This window comes from Schistocerca americana, chromosome 1 (assembly GCF_021461395.2).
Source record: "Schistocerca americana isolate TAMUIC-IGC-003095 chromosome 1, iqSchAmer2.1, whole genome shotgun sequence".
Lineage (NCBI taxonomy): Eukaryota > Metazoa > Arthropoda > Insecta > Orthoptera > Acrididae > Schistocerca > Schistocerca americana.
Genome location: NC_060119.1, coordinates 638,247,623 through 638,267,367, shown reverse-complemented (window position 1 = coordinate 638,267,367; position 19,745 = coordinate 638,247,623). Strand labels below are relative to the sequence as shown.

Sequence of the window (19,745 nt, the reverse complement as noted above, 5' to 3'; positions counted from 1 at the left end):
GATCAGAACTGGTGAGTAGGGATGGAAGCAGCGTGATCATGGACAGGTGCGGTGGTCCGCCCTTTCACCCTACTCCCCTACTGCGCATTTGCGAAGTACCAGCGACAAGGGCACTGGTTGCTTTGTAACATACAGGCCCTCGACGAACTGCACTGATGGTGAAGGTGCCTGGCAACTGGGCTGGTGGTGAAGAACCAGATAGTGCTGGCCCAGCAATTGGCAGAAATACTGGTGGCAGTGAAGTATCACGGGATTGTGTGGCAGCATGTGTTGGGGTGCTGGACCCCAGAGGAAAAAACAGGAAGTGGTGACATCCACAAGGTCAGGTCCACACCACGGCAGGGACACACCACTTTGCTGGAAAGGCGCTGAGGGAGGAGGAAAAGGAGGTGGCGGCGGACCCGCATCCCGCACTACGGCACAAGGATGCAGCTGATCGTGATGGTGCACCACCAGTCCCCCTGGTGCATACCATACAGGGGCGGCGGCGGCGGCGGCGGCGGCGGCGGCGGCTGCTGCTGCTGCTGCTGCTGCTGCTGCTGCTGTAGACCATGGCTGGAATCCATTTGTCAGTTGCTTAACCCCCAAGCCCAGACAATGGAGCCAGGAGCGAACTGCAGTGAGGACATTGGTGGAGCGATATGTGCAGATGCAGGAGGGTACGCAGACGGCGACCTTGGAGCATCTCTTCTGGACTCCCAAGTCCCCACCATCACGAACCTATAAGAGACCAAGAAGAACATTGAGGTATCTTCCATGGAAGAGTCCACAGTATACTTCTTAATCTGAACCTTAATTGTGGGACAAGCCATTCTATCCCACCATTAGATTGGGGGTGAGCTGGAAGAGCAGTCATGTGGCAAATGCATAAGATCTGAAACATGAACTGTGAGCCATTATGTCACAAATTTTGAGAGGGCCTCAACCGTTAACATTCAAGGATAGCAAATAAAGTAAAGAAGTTGAGAAAACAACCAAACCCAGTAAGAACTTAGGAAGGGACCTACAAAATCAACATGGACATATTCCCACAGACATCGCTGCGCAAGCTGTGGCGAGAGGGTCGCTGCAACGCTGCCTGGTGTGTAGCACACCAGACAAGACATCCAATGTAACTGATGATGTCAAATCAAAACACATATCAATGGACCAGTGACTTGGTACAAAATATCCCCAGGTCTGGCTGAAGCACATTCCACCGTAGGGCGGCTGAGACTACAAGCCTGGGTGAGAGCTCTTTTATAGCTAAGAGAACACCACCACCATCAGACATTGAAAAATGGTGATGGAGGGCAAAATAGTTAAATAAAGGATCAGAAGGCCTGCCCGACCAAGCTGAATGAGGTGAACAACTTCTCACGGAACCACATCAGCAGCAACAGCAGCTGCGATCTGGGAGCCTGTAATAGGAGATTCTGGCTACAGAAATGTGGCTTTTGGCTGTGTAAGCAGTAGCAGCAAGCAGCTAGATGCTACAGGGGCAATGCTATCTAGTATTGCACCAGTTCAGAAATATCTTAGAGCCAGGGCTGATGCGCAGAGCAGTCTGAGTTGTAGCGGGGAAGTGGGTAGTCTTCACGTTACCCGTGTTTACATTTAGTGCTTTTGCTGTTTCCTCTTCGTTAACTGCTCTCACGTCAGATGAAAACAAAACAGATTTCTGTGGCCAGTAGCTATCAAGTGAATTAAAATACATTCACATAATTACGGAAGGCAAAAATTTGTTAGTTTCAGACTTTATTTTATTTCCACTTTTCTGATGGTCAAGCATTAATCGTCTTGCTGAACAATGAAGTTATTTTTGTCGGTTTGCTAAAGAAATTTCCTTTTATTAATCTTTACTGCTGAGGCAATATTTGAAACGAAGTGTTTAATTCCACACTATTGGCTAGTTTCAACTGTTTGCTGCCTTTCAAGTGCATGTTTTCATCTTCTAACAAGTATGGCATTATGCCATAATAAAGAACCAAACATGAGATAACACAGTACTGTACTACAAGAAAATTTACATCCCGAAAATCACATTGAAAAGGTTAATATCAGGTCGAGGCCTACTTCATTGGCAATTCAGACATATAAATGTGCACTTTTAATGTGCGCCTGTTATCTGGAGCTCCCTGACAACTACTGAAACGAACCTATTTCTAAAAGGCCGTGGGAAAATATTGCAAATGGTGGTTTGAAAAGCGTTACTTTCAAAGTAAATTTTCTGTGTACGAGAATGTACGATGAATTTCTTAAATCGCAGAGCGTTTGACTCTCATTTAAAAATCAACTCTTCAATGTCGAGCCATTTAGAAGAATTTCGAGCCCACAAGATCAGACATTTGTGTCTTTATTAAAAATTTTCCTGGCTCATTTGTGTGATATATCATAAAGTGTAATACGCGCTTAAAAGACCAACATTATATGTGAAAGCCTAGCTTCTCTTGCAGCGTCTTAACCTTAGACACCAATATTATACGTTAAAGCTTTGCTTTACTTGTAGCAATACTATGTATATTAATTTAAACCATTAACTGTTGCTGTTTGTGTGTTCATGCTACTTAACAGTGATGTTGCTATTGGCTAACTACATCATGTGTCCTATGCTCTGAATATCCGTTGTCATCGGCTGGCGAGATCACGTGACATGAACTAAGACTGGCTTACGAAAAAACCTTTTTACTTCAAGTATCATATGTGAAAGCTTAGCTTTTTTTGTAGCTGTACTGAAGATATATTAATTTAAACCATTAACTTTTCCTAGTTGTGCTTTTGCGCTACTTAACAATGACATTACTATTGTCGGACTGCATCGTGTGTCCTGTGCTCTGAATATCTGTTTTTGTTGGCAGGCCAGATCACGTGACATGTACTATGGCTGATAAAAGCAGTCACAATCTTGATTTCAGTGCTTCGGAAGCTACCGTATTGCACTTGGTGGAATTTCTATTTATACTTTCGTTATGAGAAACGTGCAGCGTAAACGTTGCCGCACACCAAAGATCTTCCAAAGACGCGCTGTTTTTAGTTTCCTAAATGCCAGGAAGATCTGTCCTGGTGTATAAAACCTTCACCATTCAAAGGATTGATAAGTTGTGTACAGCTCAGAGGGAAAGTGTATTGTCTCTCAACATAGAAAAATTGTAGTTCCATCAGGGATATAGACTATTTTCACCCAGGAAAAAGTGAATTTTCAACTGGGAAATTAGAATCCCCCCTCCCTTGTGCGCATTTACACCCTGCATACAATATATATTGAATCATAGGCACCTTAGAAATAACAATTCTGATATGACAATTGGTACTGAAGTGACTGGGGTCTCTTGAGATGGTAGTGTGAGTAATTATACTGACTGAACTAACCATGTTACTACTGACGTTACTTGTACTATTGCAGCTGCTGTCAGTAATAAGAAGAATTTATAAGTTTGCAAAATATGTGTTTTGATACATCAAGTTCTGGGAAAAGGAAATTTAAGACTGCATTGGTTAAGAATACTGGGAAATGAGGAAGATAAGGTTGGAAAGATGGATGTACAAGGGTAATTGGACAACAACTTACACATTTTGTTGCTGCAGCTGGTTCTTCTTGAGGGGAGATTTGAGCACAGTCTCCATGGACATGAGAATCAACAGAACAACCGAATAGACTGAGCATGTGGAAGTGAGCAAACCAAACGAAGAAAAGTTACAATAAGCAGTAGAATACAATCTGAGGACAGACACCTTCCACGTTATCCTTATATAGAGCAGAGCTCCGATAAGCGGCATGGTAGGTATCGTCCCATGTGCCTAAGCTGCTGGTGGCCAGCCCGCACAGATGCTGTTGCAGCATATTTGAGTGTAGTTTGCCATCAGCCTGGTGCCGTTGTACGTATCCAGACGTGATGTGAAGGGTTCAATAGGAAAATGTTCCCATGCAGAGCAGTAACTCTGTATTTGCTCCTGCAGTGAAAACCATGCCCCATTCCACAGCTGAAGGTGATTCAATTTGTAGGGGGAAACAACTGCATTTATGTTCCTGAGAAATGAAGTTGTCTTTGGCCTTGTTAATGACAGATGCTCTCTCCATGTCTAGTATCAGCTCCAATAAAGTATTTTTTCTCCAAGTATTTCACAACTTCAATTGCTTCTGGCTAAAGAAATATTTCCACTCATCATTCCATATACCATTTTATGAGAATGGCTGCAAATATTTTGCATGATCCCTCCTCCACTCCCCCCCCCCCCCCCCCCAAAAAAAAAAAGAAATAAAGAAAGGTATTACAGTGGGCAAAATAAGACAAGGGTGTACTCGCACTCTCATATATCTGGGCATCTTCGATTTCAAAACAAATATCGTATGCAAATTTGAGTGGATATTAAAATCACTGCAATGTTTCTCTATTTTGACCTTCATCTATTTTCTCATGTTCAGAAGTTTTATGCTGAAAGAAAAATATTTGCAATTTTAGAAGATTTTCTCAATGCACCATCTGCAATACAACCTCAAATGCACACTTGTACAACTTCATCAGGAAGCATTAGCGTATCATTTAACTCCCTAAAATGGAGATGGAAAATATTGACCGAAAACTGTGATCTACCTATAAACAGAAAGTATCAGTTTGAATTACTGCTGTCAATTCAGTTAAAATTTTAGCTGAATATGTTTAAAAATGAAGACTAACCACAGACCTTCGTAGGAGTTAGTACCCTGTCAGAAATGGAGATTCTAATTTATTTGTTGAAAGCAAGATTTTTTTGCGTAAAGTGGGACTTGTTAAAAAGATTGCCAGTAGCAAAACTTCTTATGCCAGTTTCAGTGTAATCAATGGTAACTTCTAAGAGAAACATTGGGGTGATTGTGGCATCTGGTATTACCTCACATTTGAGGACAGCTGCACAATAGTAGTTGGAAGGAAGCAGTAGTAAACAGTATCTATCAATGTTATGGAACACATGCAACAAGACTTCATCCAGCAACTTACTCTGTTGGGAGAACACGCAATATAGTTTACCTTCTGAGTTCTGTGCTAAGTGTATTTTAAATTTTAGGAGGGCAGCTTTTTGTGTTGTAATGACACACTCTCAGTTGCCTGTAAAGAGAGAAGTGTAATGTCAATTCAAGTTGTATTATATGAGGTCCACTTTGATACATTAATGACATTAATTTATCTGTCTGTCTTGAGTATTCGTGTCCTTTATATAAGTTCCAACCATGTACATCCTACCTGTTCATTTAGCCTTGTTTTCATGTATTTCTAGAATTATTTAATTTTTACAACATATAATTCATTATCTTCATGTGTTAACCCTTTAGACCTGTTGAAAACTAAAGCTTATTTTCTCTATTCTCCCTGGTTTGTGCACTCTGCGGAAACTGCCTGGGTTTGTACTTGGAGATTGATTTTGGCAAAAGCTCATTGCTGATCCACTGTGTAAGAGATCTCCAGTTTTGTTGATATTCAAAGAATTTGTCACCAAGCTGTAAATGTTGTGTGTCTGCCATATGTCTTCATTTTCTTCCTTCCATATTTGGCAGTGGGTATGTATACGTGACTGATTTAAATACTGACAGTCAATAAAACTGATGCGCCTTGGTCCAATCCTTTATTTTATTAGGTACAATTACCACTGGGTGCCCTCTAGGGCTGGTACTCTTTTCTAATCACATCAGGCAACTGCTAATTTATAAACTCTTCCATCACCAGTTGGAGGTGATGTGGAACTTGATATTGTTTCTTGTACATTGGCTGTTCGTTCTGTGGGAATTCTATGCTTTGTATTACTGGAGGCAATGATTCAGGAGGGTTAAACAAGTCCGCATATTCCTCTAGCAACTTCTCTATTTCCTCCCTATCACTTCTCTGTAAAGGTAACATTTTCTCCTGCAGACTGGCTAAATTTGCAGACTGTCTTGGCTTAGAGTACTCCATATTTAATTCTCTATCCAAATATTCCTCCTCCATTACCTCTAGGTAGACTAGTATCATATTTCATAATAGTTCTACCTCTACTGAACTGAAATTATCCATTGCACATATGATGCATTACAGTGCACAAAACATGGCAATTTGTCCAGTTCCTCACAGTCCACTAAGTATTTCACTTAAGATAAAATACTGAGTGGCAAATCTACTCCTGTGTCTACTCGGACTTGTTTTACTGTACCCTGCAGTATTTTATCTTGCAGTTCAATTCCAAAAGACTGTGTGTATAGTTTAGGTGGCTTCTTCAGACTTAGAGACGTGCCTTGCAGTGCTTTTGGTGTTCTTGGCAGTAGAACCTAAACAGAGTGATGTACCATCCATCTGTTCTACGGACCATTCCATATTGACTTTAGCATGATCTTTACTCAGGAAACATAGAGTGTAACATCATAGCCGAGGCTGACTTGAAGTACTTCCATGCAAGCCTGTGGCTCCGTGTCGAGTAAAAACTTATGTACTCTTCCTTTCACGAAGTTGGTTATGCAGTAGTCTGCCAGTGATTCCACACATGGATTTTCTATGCTTAAATTTACTGAAGCTGCACAGTGGCCCACTTCTATTTAATGCCAGAGTGTGAATTACACTAGCCTGTGCTTGTGAAAATCTTTACCGACTTTCCCATCCCTCATGTCCAACCTGTTTACAGTTGCCACACAGATTTCCTGCAGTATGCTGAATTTGATGAGCCTGACCATACCAATAACATATGATTTGTATATTAAATACTATCCGTATTTCTCCAAGGCAGGTCACTGCATCTGTTTCTGCTAGTGCCAATGCAGTTGCCACTGCATTGTTCTATGATTTCTAAAACTGTGCTTGTACCTTAGGGGAATTTGAGATGGCAAACTCTGCAGGAATTCATCCAGTGCATTATGTTCTGCTTCATGTAGAATAGCTTTATTAGGGGTTTCATTTTTTGTAAGGTCTTAGGTATTAATATTTAGATTCATAATTCTGTCCACAAAATTTTCTATGCACTTTCTCTGTCTCTGAGAAGTACTATTTAGCTATTTGCAATAGTACTTAGAATTATTTTTGCTCCAGCAGTGTTCCAAAATCCCTTTTACAGCTGAAATGTTTGTTAGTGCAACACGCAAATACAATTCATACAGAGCTGCTAAAGCAGAGTTACTAAATACAGCCTTCTGAAATTTCTTCACCAAAGGAGATGAAGTAAATGTACCAGAATTCGAATCTGGAACAGCTGCCAGCATGAGTAACTTAGAAGTTGAAGTCCTCGGAGTAGTGAATCACTTAATAAAAGCAAGTGTTCCAGTTCAGACTGTATACCAGTTAGGTTCCTTTCAGAGTATGCTGATAAAATAGCTCCATACTTAACAATCATATACAATAGCTCACACAATGAAAGATCCATAGCCAAAGACTGCAAAGTTACGCAGGTCACACCAGTAATCAAGAAAGGCATTAGGAGTAATCCACCAAATGACAGGCCCATATCATTAATGTTGATATGCAGCAGGATTTTGGAATGGTCTGTTGACACATGGTCAACATGGATTTAGAAAACATTGTACTTGTGAAACATGACTAGTTCTTTACTCACATGAAGTGTTGAGTGCCATTGAAAATGGATTTCTGATTGATTCCTTATTTCTAGATTTTCAGAACGGTTTGGACACTGAACCTCACAAGTGATTTATAATCAAATTACGTGCTTATGGAAAGTTGTGTGACTGGATTTGTGATTTCGTGTCAGAGTGGTCACATTTCATAGTAATTGCTCCAAAGTTACCGGATAGGATTTACGGAATAAGTCTACAAATTTCAAAGAAGGGCAGCACATTTTGTATTATCACAAAATAGGGAAGAGAATGTCACTGGGATGGACATCATTAAAACAAAGATGTTTCCCGTTACAGTGGGACCTTCTCATGAGATTTCAGACACCAGCTTTCTCCACCGAAAGCAAAAATATTTTGTTGATGCTGACCTATATAGGAAGAAACGATCATCATAGGGAAATCGGAGCTTGCACGGAAAGATATAGGTGCTTGTTTTTTCTATGCACTGTTAGAGTGGAATGATAGAGAATTACTGAGAAGGTGGTTCGTTAAATCCTCTGCCAGGCACTTAAGAGTGATTTGCAGAGTATCCGTGTAGATATATATGTAGACGAGATATTATCAGCACTGTATTGTGCATCCAGTGGATTCTGCAAAAGGTAGTTGTCATCCTTGTGTTTGCATTTATTCTTGCATACTACCTTGACGTCCTATTCCTGAAGCTTCAATACCCATGATACTGAGAGTCTTGATGGATCCTTGTCATTTGATAGTATGGAGACTAGTGAGTCAGTAGTGAGTGGTCTGCTCTGTAAATAGGATTGGAACTTAGTGATTGCCCAAACAACTGCAAGACACACATTCTCAGTCATAGAGTTGTTCTTATCTGACTTCGAGAGTACTGTGGAGACATAAGCTGATGCTGACCAAGTGGAAGGCATCATGTCATTTGAAGTCTATGCTGTGAGTTGCACGTCATGCAACGTGGAGCAGCAATTGTTGCTACTAGCTATTACGCTGTGTGCCGCCCGTTCAGATCCAGTCACTAGCGAATTTTTGTTATTTAGTGTTTACAGAGACATGAATTATATTAAATACACGTATTTGAAATGCAAAATACCAATTTTTGTACTGTAAATGAAATTTTAAGGAATCTTGGATTATTGGGGTTTAAAAAAATTGAAATATAATTTCTTAGTGAATACATAAGCTGTTCAGAACCTGTAGCTTATGGCATCAGAACTTTAGTAAGGGACAAAGGCACCTACTATGGATGTCTTCTGCCAGAAGTAATGAGAATGCTGAGCAGGTTGCAACTGGGTAAACCTGTGAATTGTGGTGTGTTGATAACAGTTATTGAAGAATGTCTTCATAGGCATCTTGAAAAATTCAGTAAATTAGAAGAACCAGAAAAAGGCATATTGGCACCCATACCTTATCCGTTTTTGAATTGAAGTGGGTGCCGAAGGCTATCTGAGAATACGTTAAACAACTGTTAATTTCAGAAGTGCAGAAGATCAGACAAGAAGAAGAACATGGGAAGAACTTGGAACATTTTGATAACACGGAGGTTGACTCTCTTTATATGTTTGTTGATGGCTCTGATACTTCTGTAGCCAGAGGTATTGCCAACACTACAATAGATCTGTAAACACTACAATATTTAAAAAGTTCTGTTCTGTTGAACAGCTATTTTTCTTTGGTGGAATAATGAGGCCACTTAGGCAGAATATGAGAGATGAAGTATTTGAACAATTATTGGTGCTAAAATTGGTGAATAAATAGCATGAAAATGTTCACTGGCTAGAGATATTTTATTTCAATAAACATATTTTGAAAATATGTATTGTGCATTTTGTATTTAAATATTTTTATTTAAAACCATTTTGTATTTACATTTGAAACTAAAAAATAGCATTTTGTGTTTAAATACTTTTAATAAACTATTTTTGCTCATCTATGAGCATTTAATGTTTCTAGAAGGTTCTCAAAACCTTGTTTGTAGTATTTGCATATTCTGGAATGTTCGATGTTTGTATAAATAGTAGCACCGTTCATCCAGGAGGCAGTTCTGTTCCATCTGTATGTTGATGTACATACTACACCTAATTTGGTGCTAAGTGTTGTACTTGATTAAAGACCCAGCTTTTGGGTATGAATTTGATTGTGGTTACTATTTGATGATATTATAAGCGCCAAAAATTTTCTGTATTTTTTGCTAAATGATGCTGAATAGTTTTTCTGTGTTTTATTATTTGTATATGTTTTATCCAGGATGAAGCTAAGGAGTTGGGTCTTGGAGTTAACAGAGGAACCAAAAGAGGTCAAAGAGGGGCCAAAGGTTAGCATAAGTTCATAATCAATTATAAGTTGTTCTATACACACACACACACACACACACACACACACACACACACACACACAGAGAGAGAGAGAGAGAGAGAGAGAGAGAGAGAGAGAGAGAGAGAGAGAGAGAGAGAGAGAAAATCACTTTAAAAATGTCTGTATTTTCAGGATCAAAGAAGGAACGAGTTGCATCACAGAAACAAGAAGCAAAAAAGGTAATACATGCCTCCTTTAAAAAAAAAAATAATATTGCAATTGCCTGTAAGTAACACTTACTTGGGGTGTGATGTTAAAAAAGTAATGTTTTTCTTTTCCCAACAGATGAAGTCATCAGACGAGACAAACGATGATCCTTTACAAAATATAAAAAATGAATCAGTGGACACAAGTACTTCGAATACCAGGAAGGTTTGTGGCATTGCTTCAGAGACATTGACAAAATTCACACTTCCTCAAATTACATTTTTGGAACAGGATATAACAAATTTTGTTATGCAGCTAGCATACCTAAAAGAAATGAAACATAAAATGGGCAAAACATCAAATAGTAGAGATAAAAATTACTCTAGTGAAAGCATTAAAAATGGTCTAAAACAATATTTCATTGAGAAAACTACAAAAGTGCGAGAAGACAGAATTTCTGACGAATACCTTCAGGAGGTAAAGTTCTAAGTAAAGCAATAGAAAAATGCTGATGAAGACGATGAAGAACAAACATAATACTTGCATTTGAAAGTACAAGAAACTGTCCTAGCCTTCAGAACTGATAGTTCCCTTCGCGAAGAAGAAAAGAGGAATAGCTTGGGGAAACTAGAGGAGAGGCAGGTTACTCAACCCCTGGGATGAGGGTGGAAAACCATGCGGTCTGGTGAGTCCCTGAGTGGCCTGCCTCACCTTTGATTTGTGTGTTTTAAGAAGTTGAAATGACTATCCCTCAAACTATTTGATGTACACACAGTAAATTTGTGCTTGCTCTCTTATTTGGTTTCTTACAAGCATGAAGTAAGACGTGTTGTTTTGACCATATTCCTAAAAGTGCTAAATTTTTCCACACTGGAACCTCTTTTTTTATTTCCAAATTTCAAATATGGAGTTGCTTTAATACATATTTCATGTACTATTTGTTACTACATATGCTAAATTTCATGTGGTATTTCAGTGGGATCATATTAACATAATTATTTTGTAATGTGCTTTGTTAGCTGATCATAGCTTGTAGGCTGGTTCATAAAACTGCAGTTAAAATGAAATTAATGTGTGTTCATTAACCACACTTAAGCTTATCATTTTGTCATATATGTGACATAAAAATCTAAGGAATATTTGATTATATATTTCATCATAAATAACCATGTACAGTTTCCCATCACCAGCAGGGTCTACTTTGAACACCAGCCTCTCTCTTTTCTCTGTCAGTTCAGCCCTCCCCTTTCTTCCGAATACTTTCTTCCACCCTTTCTAGGCACTTGTCCCTTGCCGTCTGCTTTGGCTCTTGCCCTCCAGCTCAGTCTTGCACATCTTCCTAACCATCCTCATCTCATCTGTTTTCTTCCTATGCCCGTACCATTTTAGTCTTTTTTTCTTCAATTTTCTATTGTAGGGATTCCTTGTATGTCAACTCCATTATTACCCTGTCTTTTCTCATCTTTCATTTTTTTGTTACAGCTATCAGACTTGTCAAAAAAATATTTTTTACTTCAATATCACTTTTAATTTAGTTGTTGTAAAATATATAAGTATTCATGAAAAAGGAAAAATATATAGCCCTTCTATTGGCCATATCATTCACTTCAGAAGCGAGAAAACATTAAGGTACAATTAGCCAAACCCTGCTGCCATTAGGAGGGAGCAGATTGCTGTGTGTGAATGTATAGTACTCATATACCTCATAAAATATGTGAACTTCACAAGTCATCTATGATCTTTATCAGACAGGTGTAGGTTTTTACATGGATTGCAATAGTTTTCAGTTGAGTTAGAGGAAATTATTATTAAACATCTCTGTACTCCATTACTGAGTTTGTAAAATGAGATTTTGAAAAGTGTTTTTTAACACTTTTCTTTTAATATTGTGTAATTTAAAATATTTTATATTATTCTGTCCTTACAGAATATTATTTTTTTATCTGAATTTTTCACTTTCGTTGTTGTGATATTTCAGTGACTTTCTCAAAAGGAATGCCAAGGATGAAAAATCAAAATGTGGGTGGAATTCCTTTAAAAAAGGATCATAGTGGATGGTTGATATTAGGAATGTAAATTCTTTGATGAATCACCTAAACTTTAATATGGTACAATGATTTAAAATCTGCACTTCGAGCAGACTGAAATTGTCCAGAGAAAGGAAACGTGAACTCTTTAATAACTGAAAGCAAAGAATCAGAATTTGATGGAAATATGCAACCAAGTTGTAGCATGTCTGAAGACCTTGCATTTATTTGCATTGAAGAAAGTCTGAATTCGTTAAATGATTGTCGGCTTCAGTAAGCATATTCCCAATGATTGAAAAAATGTGACAGCTCACAGTATGACAAAGATAAAGTTTAATTAAATTAAATGACATTATTTTAGAGAGAAACAACTGAAAATAAAACAGTGATATAATATGTGGGTGTCACACAAGCAGAAATGATTTATCATTTCACAAACAAGTTTTTGACAACATACTTACTTCTTAAAACAGATTTTTAAAATTTAGTATCATCGTCATAATCTTCCTTCCAATGATTAGACTGTTGCCTGTTCCAGGCAAGTTGCAGTACTTGGAGCTGAAAGCCTCATCTTGTGACTTCACAGTACTTGTGATTTACTGGCAAACTCACAAACAGCTTCATATAGAGAAGTGGATCAACTGGCAACAGCTGGAAAAATCTTTAAAATTTGGTTAAGGTGGAATTCCACATTTTTGGGAATGTGGTTAAGGATGACATATTTCTGAAGCTTCCTCCTTAAAAAATACCACAGATCTTGACACAGTTGGGTGGCTCGCATGCCTAAACTGTATGAAGATCTCTCCAGCTGTGGACTACCCACTAAGATAATGTCGTCAGGAAAACTAAATCTATAGGTCAGGACATAAAATGTTACATCCCTTAATCGGGCATGTAGGTTACAGAAATTTGAATGGGAAAGGGATAGGTTGAAGTTACGTATAATTGGAGTTAGTGAAGTGTGGTTGCTGGAAGAACAGGATTTCTGTTCAGGTCAGTACAGGATTATCAGTACAAAATCAAACGGGGTATTGCTGGAATAAGTCTAATAATGAGCAAGAAAACATGAATGCAACTAAGTTACTATAAACAGTACAGTGAATGGGTCATCAAAGGCCAAGGTAGATGCAAAGTATTGACCCAAAATCAAGAGAATGGAAAAATTTGTTATAAAATAAAAGAAATTATTTCTTCCATTAAGGAAGACTATTTTCTCATTGAGAGTACTAACCCAGGTGGGAACCATCTACTGTTGTCAGTGAAGTCTGCACCAATGGATTCTGGGGAGCTCACACCAACATGCAAGAGATTAAAAGTAAAAAAGTGTTATACTTTCCTACCTTCAACGTTAACCCACTGTCCACAGCAGGAAAACTGCAACACCTTACAGATACCATGGCCAAACAAAAACTCATTAAACAGGTTTACACACAAATGATGCAGCATTAGATTGGAAGGAAAAGCCAGGCAAGAGAATAATGAAGAATGTACCTCACCTCGGCACAGGTTTTCTAATCAGTAAGCAAATACTGGGAGTCATCACTGACTTCAATTCCAAGAACAAAAGTTTTTCCACACTTATTTTAGGGAAGCAAATAAAATGTACACAGTGAATAATGCACATGACCCCACAAATGAGACAAACAGAACAGAGAAAATACAAGACTTTGGGGAATGTATGTAGGAGAGACCACCCAGGATTTCAACCAAGAATTTTGCTATACTTGGAGACTTAAATGCTCAACTTGGAAAGAATAAGAATTCAAGATCATCATTGGGAACTATCCATCCAACAACAGGACTAATCAGAATGGTGAAAATCTGGTGGAAGTGTTTTAAGAGTTTTGATCTGATAATGAAATCAGCAGCATTTACACATCTTCTAAGAAAACAGAAAACATGGGTATCTCCCAATTCTCTACTAGGAGAGTTCCCAGTTAATCATGTAATGATCCCAAGACATACAGAGAAGGAAATCCAAAATTTCAATGTCCTTGGGGGGGGTGCAAACTTAGATTTAGATAGCTTCCTTTAGAAAATTAAGGTCAAATTTCTACCAGAAGCACAGCTAACTTAACCATGAAAAAGGAATAAATAACCAGTGAAACGGTAACATTCTATGAGTTAGCAAATGTGGAATGTTTGAAGTTTATACATGGTAGGAAAGGTAGAAAGTCTCAAAAGGGAAATGTAAAAGCTCAGGCATAATATTTGAGGGGGTCAGTGAAGTGAAACAAAAAGGAGATAATGATTGATGAAATTCTGTGTGGGCTTCTGGCCACATTGAACAGTTTAAAATCCATAAGATATTGGCAGACTACTTCTCGGCCATGTCAAGACTTCTTAGATCACATCATCAGTATCCATGACCCTGTCAATTTCACGATGGAGGTAGAGGTGGGTGGTGCCAGGCTGTTCATTGACATCATCATCCACTGTAAAGCAAATGGGTATCGAAACCACAGTATTACTTGAAACCTTACCTACATGGATGGGCATCTACATTCTACCAGCTACCATCACCAAGGCCAGAAACATTCTGTTCTGGGGCCATGGTACATCAGGCAGAAGCCCTTGCAGACACAGAAAACCTTCCAATAGAACTGTGCTGCATACTGCAAGTTCTCAAAGAAAACTGCTACAAAAATCAACAGATTTTGCAAGCCATTTAACAGAAAACTTAGAAGCAAAAGGCCCATGAGGAGGACACATGAAGTTTGCATTTTTGCCATTGTGTGTCACAGTAACTGGAAAAATTATCTATTCCTAAACAGGCATAGTCGATTCTGTCTTCAGGCCCCAAGAAAAAATTCAATAACTCATGCAGTCTGTGAAAATTATATAAGTGTCAGGACACAAGGAATATACAGAATACCATCAGTTGTGGACAATATTTTGTTGGACAGACTGTGTGCTCTATTGAACAGCACTGTATAGGACATGTTTTTCTGCCTATGTTATCCCTAGAAATCAGCAGTAGCAGAGCATACTCTGCAAAATGGATGCCAAGTTGCATTTGATGAAACATCTATTATTAAATGAACAAATAGTTTCTGGGATAGCATAATAAAAGAAGTGATTGTGATAAAAATTTCTGAAACACACTCAATAAAGATGGCATTCTCCAATTAAGCACAGCTCTGGCTACTGGAGGGCTGAAGCAGCTGCCGATGATTAATTTTATATGGTCATTCCATTTTAAATCACCCCAAATGCCTACTCCTAGACAATTTATGGAATTAACTGCTTCCAGTTCCTGACCTGCTATATTGTAGCTAAATGAAAAAGGATCTTTCTTTCTATGTATTCGCAGCACATTACACTTGTCTTACATGATATACAATTGAATTACTTTATATGGCATTGGGCTGGGCACCAGTAATGTTAAAGGTAGTAGCACAGCTATATAATGATGGCAGCAGTAATCACATGACAGTCATAACTTCAGTGGTCGAGTACTCGGTTGAATGATCATGGATTTTAAACCACTTGGTGCCGCTGAAAGTGAGAGAGAATTTTATCTGTGTATGTCGCTAGGAAACCATGCATTCGAAGATAAGGATATCTATTCAAATCATATTGGGGAATATAAACAGCGGTAGAAAATGGTATAACAGTAGTACAGTACATTATAAATAGGAATGTAGGGCAGAGAGTTGAGTTAGTATGGACAGTTCAGTGATAGCATTGCTATCACCAGAATATAGAGAAAACCAGTGCAAGCAATAGTTCTGGTACACATGCTGACAACACAAGCATAAGATGAAGAGATATTGCATGGGTACTGAACAGGTAATTCACTATGTAGAGGGATATGATAGTCTAATTATCATTGGGGGTTGGAATGTGGTAATAGGGGATGGAATAGGCGACAGTCTTGCGGGAGAGTGTGGGCTTAGAATAGGAATAAGAAATGAGAAAAAAATAATTGAATTCTGCAATAAATTTCAGTGGTAATAGTGAATACTCTTTCAAGAATTGCAAGAGCAAGAGATATATTTGGGAAAGGCCTTGAGATATGGGAGATTCCAGCTGAATTACATTGTGGTGAGAGTGATTCTGAAATCAGATAATGGCTTGTAAGGCGTACCTGGGATTAGTTACAGACTCAGATTAAAAGTTAGTAATTATTAAGGTTAGGTTGTTGTTTGAGACTTGTCCAGAAGAATCAGTATGCAAAGAAATGGGCTGCTGAATTAATGAGGGTTAATAAGATACGTTCGAAGTGTGTTGAAGCAATTGCTATTGCGATAATGAATACCACAGTAGGCAGTGCAGTTGAAAAGGCATAGACATCTCTAAAAATGTAATAACAAAAGTTGGTGGACACTGTGCAAGGAAGATAACTATGAGGAAACTGTGGGTAACAGAAGATTGATGAAAAAAGGAAGTACAGAAATGTCCAGTGAACTTCAGGAAGACATAACCCATTTAGGAATGAAATAAAAAGAAAATGCAGAAAGCAAAGGTTGCAAGAGAAAGTTGAAGAAATTACTATAGAAACAGTTGTCAGCTTGTAGGAATGTTAAAACAAGTGTCAGTGAAATTAAAGGCAAAGTCACAAACATTTAGAGTGCAAGATGAATTACATTTTTGAAATGAGAGGAAAGAGCAGATGGATGGAAAGACTACACTGAAAGACTCCAAAAAGGAACTCTCATACCCACAATTATAATTCTTCGTCTTCCATATTGTCTCTTACTGACATTCTCCAATTCCATGGCCCAATTCACAACCCTCTCAGCCTCCATCCCCCACCCCCCACCCCCATCTCTCCCACTCTCCCTCCTTTCTTCACTTTATATCGCCCTACATCACTCATCCACTGCTCCCTCAATCCTTCCCTCCTCTATATACCTCCTTCCTCCACATCTTTTTATCCCTCCCCAGCATCTGGTCTCTCCCCCCTGCCTCCCCAGCGCCTGGTCTCTCCCCCCTGCCTCCCCAGCGCCTGGTCTCTCCCCCCTGCCTCCCCAGCGCCTGGTCTCTCCCCCCTGCCTCCCCAGCGCCTGGTCTCTCCCCCCTGCCTCCCCAGCGCCTGGTCTCTCCCCCCTGCCTCCCCAGCGCCTGGTCTCTCCCCCCTGCCTCCCCAGCGCCTGGTCTCTCCCCCCTGCCTCCCCAGCGCCTGGTCTCTCCCCCCCTGCCTCCCCAGCGCCTGGTCTCTCCCCCCTGCCTCCCCAGCACCTGGTCTCTCCCCCCTGCCTCCCCAGCGCCTGGTCTCTCCCCCCTGCCTCCCCAGCGCCTGGTCTCTCCCCCCTGCCTCCCCAGCGCCTGGTCTCTCCCCCCTGCCTCCCCAGCGCCTGGTCTCTCCCCCCTGCCTCCCCAGCGTCTGGTCTCTCCCCCCTGCCTACCCCCTGCGGGTCCGGGGTAAGAATAGGCCCGAGGTATTCCTGCCTGTCGTAAGAGGCGACTAAAAGGAGTTTCAACCGTTTCGGCCTTCCATGTGATGGTCCCCCTTGGGGTTTGACCTCCATTTTTCAAAATTCTACAGAAGTACGAGCCTTTTGGGGAAGGACGCCTTACGTGGTGTACCACTGGTCCTCAGTGCACTAAGACCTTGGCACTCAGCATTGTACCGGTGTTTTAACCATACCCACTATTCCTCAAATTGGGCCTAAACGCCTGATGGGCTGTACAAGTTACGCCCATAGTGCGTCCCCATCTGCACCTACGATCATGATGGACTTTCCATGGCACCAGAAATCCAGCACGGTAGCCAGCCCGTTGTGGTGGGGTCGTCATGTACCCTCTAGGTTGTAGCCTCCTGACAACACAGGGATCGTACTGCAGATACCTGAGCTGCACCCTCCCCACGTCGGCCAAGGAGTAGATGCCCGTCTCCTTGGGGCATCAGGACTCCTGGCAACGGTCATCCTGCCAGGTGGCCCTTGCTGAGGCTGGGTGGCGCCCGTGGGGAGAGCCCCTGGTCGGAGTGGGTGGTATCGGGGCGTACGTTTCGCAGATGAAACGTCAACACGTATCAGGTCGCTCTGCTGCCAAGTCTTTCAAAAGGAAAGGTACTGTCTCTAGTTCTGGTTCTCCTGCCCTTTCCCCCTTGGCCACTCCCTGGGAGGAGCGACAGGCCCGCCGGCTTGGGGCGAAGTACTTCCCCCGCTATTTGGTGTGTTCTCGAACCGATGGGGGGATGTTCACCACCTCCAAGCCCATGTTCTTTGTTCAGCACATTGAGGACATCTTCGGGGAAATCGAGGCTCTCAGTAAGATGCGTTCGGGGTCCGTTCTTATAAAGACCACCTCCGCCACACAGTCAGCGGCGCTCCAGGCGTGCGACCGCCTAGGGGATATCCCAGTGTCCATTGTCCCGCATCTGGCACTAAATAGGACGCAGGGGGTTATTTTTCATCGGGACCTCCTGCTGCAATCTGATGAGGAGCTCAGGGCCAACCTGGAGCGCCGAGGCGTGCATTTCGTCCGGTGAGTCCAGCGCGCCCCGAAAGACCGTCGCATCGACACCGGGGCCTTTATCCTCTCCTTCGAGGGGGACGTTCTCCCGGAGAAGGTAAAGGTGATGTGCTACCGGTGCGACGTGCGACCTTACGTCCCGCCTCCTATGCGCTGTTTTCGGTGTTTGCGCTTTGGGCACATGTCGTCACGGTGTGAAGCTGAGCCCCTTTGTGGCAATTGTGGACGTCCTGTCCCCCTCTGCCCCCCCCCCCCCCCCCCCCCCCTCTGCCTCCGGGATCTCCGCCTCCCAAATCCTCCTGCCCCCGCCCCCTCTGCCCCAGGCGCCCCCCCCCCCCCTCCCCCCCGCCTGAGAAGCGATCCTCTTCTCAGGCGTCCATCGGGGAAATGTTCCGGACCCCAGCTTCCGAGGTCCGGCGTTCCAAAACAGACCCCGCGCTTGAGGACCTTCTTCGGGTCCAACCCACCACCCCTGTGCCTCCTCGGACTTCCAAGAAGAAGTCTCTATCCCCCTCTCCACCCCGGCGCGTTTCGTCTGACGCTCCATCCGCGAGTCGCTGCTCCCGGCCGTCCTCAATTTCGCCGGGACGCTCTGCCGCCAGGTGCTCAGCTGGCCTCTCGTCGGCAAATGATGCTGCCCCTCCTACACCACCAGGGACAGCTGCCGCAGCTGGCGACAACTCGATGGAACAGGATCCGCCTTCCGCCGGTTGTAGCGTTGTTCCCTCGAAACCTGGCCCTCCGCGGCCATCGAGGTGACCAGCTCTTCCCCTGTCTCGTTCCCCCTCTTTTTTGACTAGCGATGGCCTTGTTACATTGGAACATAAGAGGTATTCAATCTAATCGGGAGGAATTACAACTGCTCCTCCGCCTGCACTGTCCGCTCATCCTTGGTCTCCAGGAAACCAAGTTGCGCCCGACTGACCGTATTGCCTTTACCCACTATACCTCGGAGCGGTATGACCTCACCCCTGTGGACGGTGTCCCAGCTCATGGTGGGGTCATGTTGCTCGTTCGGGACGATGTCTATTATCATCCCATCCCATTGACCACCCCACTCCAAGCAATAGCTGTCCGTATTACTCTTTCTGCTTTTACTTTTTCAGTTTGTACCATCTACACTCCATCGTCATCCGCAGTTAGTCGGGCTGACATGATGCACCTGATTGTTCAGCTGCCCCCGCCGTTTTTATTGTTTGGCGACTTCAATGCCCATCATCCCCTTTGGGGCTCTCCTGCATCTTGTCAAAGAGGCTCACTCTTGGTGGATGTCTTCAACCATC

The 19,745-nt window shown here is 41.7% G+C and overlaps 1 protein-coding gene across 2 annotated transcripts in view; it reads left to right on the top strand.

Moving 5' to 3' along the window:
- The window catches only part of LOC124607626 (centrosomal protein of 112 kDa-like), a 155,582-nt gene that overhangs the window by 87,623 nt on the left and 48,214 nt on the right, over window positions 1-19,745 (top strand). For both annotated transcript variants that reach the window (XM_047139921.1, XM_047139920.1), the window contains exons 7-9: window positions 9,758-9,824; window positions 9,998-10,044; window positions 10,151-10,237. In XM_047139921.1, coding sequence (XP_046995877.1) covers window positions 9,758-9,824; window positions 9,998-10,044; window positions 10,151-10,237 — 201 coding nt within the window. The remainder of the gene's footprint in view (window positions 1-9,757; window positions 9,825-9,997; window positions 10,045-10,150; window positions 10,238-19,745) is intronic.